Below are 5000 nucleotides of genomic sequence, written 5' to 3'. Positions count from 1 at the left end.
CAACCAGTTCATCCGCATTGCACAACGTAAACAAGATAGAATGACCATAAATCCCTTGAAAAAGGATTCTATCGTTTAACTAAATGGTTATCTTATCCTATCTGAGGTGGAAAGCTTGGATAAGAAACGTTCGCAGTTGTTGCAGCTGCAGCAAATTAATTCGTGTTTCCGCGTCCATATCTCCATGTAATGTCAGCGTCGCTTCCTGTTCATCTAGCCTCATCTCTGTTTTCCGACCCTCCGCTCTGGCAAAATCTCGCTTTCCACAATTTCATTTTGCTTGGGACGTATGTGGTTGTAATGTACAGTAAGAGAATATGAGGCGAGAGAGCGAATCCGTGTGATAATGATATGAAATCTATTTTTAGATCGCGCCCGTCCTGAGAAGGACTTTTACACTCATCATAAGGTCGAGATAACTCGGCCATTCATTACACTATCACGCCATCCACCACAGTTCTGCATCAAGGTCGGTAGGTCTTAGGGAAGGCGTCCCCGGTATCCCTACGTAGTTGGTCAATATATATGGGTTATTGACCAAGCGTGAGGTCAAGATGGCTGGATATTGGCCAAGTTCTTTGTTTGTTTGTTTATGCACCGAGACAAAACGAATCCAGCCATCTTGTCCGAACAAGCTTAGTCAATAAATTATTTATTGTATGGGATAAAACACCAAAAAGTGATCTTTGATCTTGCGGGATCAAGAAATCCCGAGCTATCTTGCCCATTCGGGTAGCCAATCACAGCGCGGGGTTTGGTTCATCTTGCCCGCTCATGGAGCTAGTCATACAATAAATGTTGTTTTTGGGGGACCCACCTGACTTTGGCTATGACGGGAGGTCCAGAGAAGCAGGTCAGTATTAAGTTCTTGTTTAGTTCGCCAACAAAGTCCAGCAAAACGCCTTCTGAGTTCGCGTAAAATAATTGAAATGTCTGAGTATGATCCATAAAGCTGTGCTTTAGTGGGGTGTTTCCTCCAAGAGATGTTAAAGTGGTACTACGACCAAAAAAAAATTTTGCTTTTCCTTTGAATTTCAAAACTATGTTAACTAAACAGTAACTCACTCAAGTTTTAAGTTCTGATTTTAAAAAGACAGCTGTTTATTTTAGCTGAAATTTTCGTATTTATTGGTCCGCCATTACTGACTTTAAAATCTTGAGAGAGCTGGGTCGAGGAGAAAATGACGTCAAACACGCACTAGTTTAAGAATGCAATGGGTGTGTACGCGGCCTAATTGATATGCAGCACGGGAGTTTCGGGCTTTCGGACTTTTCAACCCGTGTTTTGCATATATAATAAATTGCGTTTACACGCTGAAATTTTAAGCTAGTGAGTAAATGACGTCATTTTCTCTAGATCCAACCCTCTGAGGTCCAATCGGCCAGTTTTGAACGTGAGTAATGGCGGACCATGAAGTCCAAAACTTACACTCAAAATAAACAGCCTTTGGATAAAACTCAAAGCTCAAACTTTTGCCAGTTAGGTGTTAAGCGAACACGCTTTCAAAATCTGAAGAAAAAAAGGAAATGATTTTTTGATCATAGTACCACTTTAAGAACAGCTCTCAGCATTCTAGTTTATGTGCCATCCACTTTGATGGAACTGGACTTAACAATCTGTGAACTGGACTTTCACACTAGTAGAACATATCTGTATTTTCAGTATTGGACTTGAACTAGTTTGCAATGGAGGCTAATGCGGGGAAATCTTTTCAAATGCAAATACTTTTTAATATATTCACACGTATTAGCCTCCATTGCAAGCTAGTTCCAGTCCAATACTGAGAATACGAATATGGTATATTGGCCAATAAGGTGTCGACTTTGAAATAACTACACAATATGACATGGAAGTTATCATAGGTTAAAAGTAATTTTCATCGGAATAGGACCAAATATGGGGGTTTAGCTCTCTTACCTCTTGTATATAGTGAAAGTAGCTTAACTCTGCGCTTTATTTTTGATACTCTTTCTTAATTGTTTTTTTTACGCAGGTTGGATCGCTCCCTCAGTTTCCTGAATATGACATTCTTCTCCGACATATATCGACAGCTGGAGGAAGTAAGTCAAACTTGAGAGTTCTTTACTCGGCTTGAAAAATAAGAAGACTGACTGATCTGTTTGTTACATGTGAATCATTTCAAGTGGGTCTTGGTTTGAAAACGTAAAGTGCCTATGAAATATATTGCTTTATTTTTAGAACCTTTTTGTTGAAAGCTTACAATTTTATTTGTTTTAAAAGACGGCAAAAGTGGCCATAGTTTGATCCATGATCGAGCAATGAAGGAGAATGGCTCGATACTGGGTTGACGTCACAAATTCCTTTGCATGTTTTTTTTTTTTTTCAAACTATTAAGGCCTGGCCAAACGCTCGCAAAATTTCAACGCAACATCTTGCAATATTGTTGAATGATATTGCGACGTGTGTTGAACGGGCTGGCCAAACGCACGCCGATGTTTATGTGCCCCAATTTTCTGGCGCGCAACAAGTGGACCTAGTGCGCATGCCCTGGTGCAACAATGTTGCGTGAGAGAGGCCAAACGAGTACAACATCATGCAGCACCAAAATTTTGCACGAAAAATCATGACAGTTTTCAAATTTGATCCAACATCGTCCAACATGTTGCAACATATCTCAACAGGGTGGTCAAACGTATGCAACGTGTTGTGCCCAACAGTGTTAAGAGATGTTGCGTTGAAATGTTGCGAGCGTTTGGTCAGGCCTTGAGTATAGGTAATCACATGATTTCGAGTGCAATTTGAAGTAAATAAGCACGAGTAATTTTTTTCAATCAAAGACGACCAAAATTGCACGAGTCCGTAGGGCGAGTGCAATTTGTAGTCTTTGGAGAAATTTACAAGTGCTTATTTGTTCCAAATTGCACGAGAAATATCACGTAATTACTCATTAATAATATAAACGATAAAATTCGAGGTGGTTAAGTAGAAACCCACGTGCATCACGCAATCAGGATAATATTACCTCAACCCAAAAAATTGAAAAAGTTGAAAAATTGCGCCAGGGCTCGCATTTGATTTCAAAACAAAAGATTTAATTGGCTAATTCAAATTTCTATTGTTTCTAAACCAATCAAAAAGCATTTGTAATTGCACTGTGTTACAACTTTGCACTGATCACTTTACACGTTTTTGCACTGTATTACAGCAAAACTGCACTGCTTTTATGGTAGTCAGAATTGAGTAATTTTTTCGCGCATATTATTTCAAAACAAAGCAGTCTAGGACGTCAACTCGTTAATAGACCCGTTCTTCTTTCTTGGGCTATCGTAGATCACGTTACTAGTTTTTCCACTTTTAGGAGCCTCTAAGACAATGACTTTGAAGGAGAGAGTTCAGGGAACTAAAGAATTAGTGTTAGAAAAGTGCATAGAATTGTTGAGCGGAAATTAGTATTTGAGGTGATACACACTAGCCGAGTTGGTTATAATCATTTCATATCCAGCAAGCCCAAGAAGAATAATTGTTAAATCAAAAACTCCAGCATCAATGATTCTTTCATGCACTGAAGCATCGATTCCTGCCTCGGTCAATTCCGGTCCAAAACGGCTTTTGTCGGCCATTTTTTCTCAGATTTCAGCTCGCTTTATTGCTGACGCGTTCGTTGACCATATGAGGAACAGGAGATATATGAACTGATAGCCTGTGTCCGGCGAGCCAATGAAAATGCTGGAAATCTGATATCCGTAGTTCAGTTTTTAATAATATAAAATACTTGAAAGGAATAGGTGATCCTCGCACATATATGGATAAGTCTAAAAGCAATAGTTTTACAAACGAAGTGGTTTGGTGAAACCTAACGAAAGCACGTCAGCGCAAGGCACGTTTTCCCAACAATAAAATCTTTGTCGCAATCTTTGACTTGTTGGACACTCGTTCGTCGAAGCGATGAGAAAATCCAGAACAGAATAGTCTTTGTCAAGTGAGAAATAAACTATTGAGGAACGATTCGACATTTTGAATGGCGTACGAGTATGCTCATTGGGTTAGGTTCTGGAGGTAGTGCGCTTACTCAGTACGGAAATCTTCCAGCAGCTCGGTCTCACTCCATTGTGTAGCAACTTCGTTCCCAGGGCTTTTGGCCGCCGAAAGCAGGACTTTTTCCGCCCGTCCTGCACTCGGCGGTGAAAGGCCCTGGGAACGAGGTATCTCTGTGTAGTAGTCACGGTATTGACCGAATGCATAAATGGCGGCCAAACATGTATTCTTTTGTTTATGTGCTAATGAGACTCACTAGCCTCGCTCTCAAGCAACATTTCTTTTGTATTTTGTCCATACAAACGAGGCTAGTGAGGATAATTAGCACATAAACAAAAGAATATTTTTTTGGCCGCCATTTATGCATTCGGTCTATTTCTTATTAATTTCATTAGGCAAGACGTACTCCTCCCTGGAACAGCTTGTCGATGCTCTCGGAAATAACGAGGTCGATGGCATTTTGGTGGATCTCTACACGGCACATTACAGGAGTGATCTCTTCAACGCATCGTGGATGATTGTCAGCAAAATAATTCCCTATGAATTCACCACCGGTGTTGTTATTACTGGCAACGCAGCTAAACTTGCCCAGCACTTTCGAGATTTTATTGGTAATAAGAGTACAGTGGTCACCGATATTCTTCAAAAAACAACCCAAGAAAATAACGCGGTAATGATATTTATAACAATTATTATAAAATCATGATATACGGATATCTACGTGAACTAGGGCTTTCCTGATTTCTTGGATCGTCAAATGAAAAACAAAGAAACAGAAATGCAGTACAGATGTCAGCTAGATTATTACTTATTATTTCGGTTAGAGTGATGGCAATGATTCTCGTCATAGTCACTTTATATTAAATGCTTGCTCGTAAAGTGATCTCTCGTAAAGCTCGCGGACCGACCCGTTCCGAAAAAGATCGACATCTTTTAGTGTGTGTCTATCGCTAACGGTGTCCGCATATACACGGGGTTTGAGCGTATTAGACGCCAAATTTAT

General features: G+C 40.0%; 1 protein-coding gene across 1 annotated transcript in view; it reads left to right on the top strand.

Annotated features, from left to right (window-relative positions):
- The window catches only part of LOC137974477 (protein sidekick-like), a 57563-nt gene that overhangs the window by 46164 nt on the left and 6399 nt on the right, over window positions 1-5000 (top strand). Inside the window, exons 16-17 of the mRNA XM_068821495.1 lie at window positions 1995-2061; window positions 4393-4667. Of these exons, the coding sequence (XP_068677596.1) occupies window positions 1995-2061; window positions 4393-4667 (342 nt within the window). The remainder of the gene's footprint in view (window positions 1-1994; window positions 2062-4392; window positions 4668-5000) is intronic.

This window comes from Montipora foliosa, chromosome 10 (assembly GCF_036669935.1).
Source record: "Montipora foliosa isolate CH-2021 chromosome 10, ASM3666993v2, whole genome shotgun sequence".
Lineage (NCBI taxonomy): Eukaryota > Metazoa > Cnidaria > Anthozoa > Scleractinia > Acroporidae > Montipora > Montipora foliosa.
This window is presented reverse-complemented; position numbering and strand designations above follow the sequence as displayed.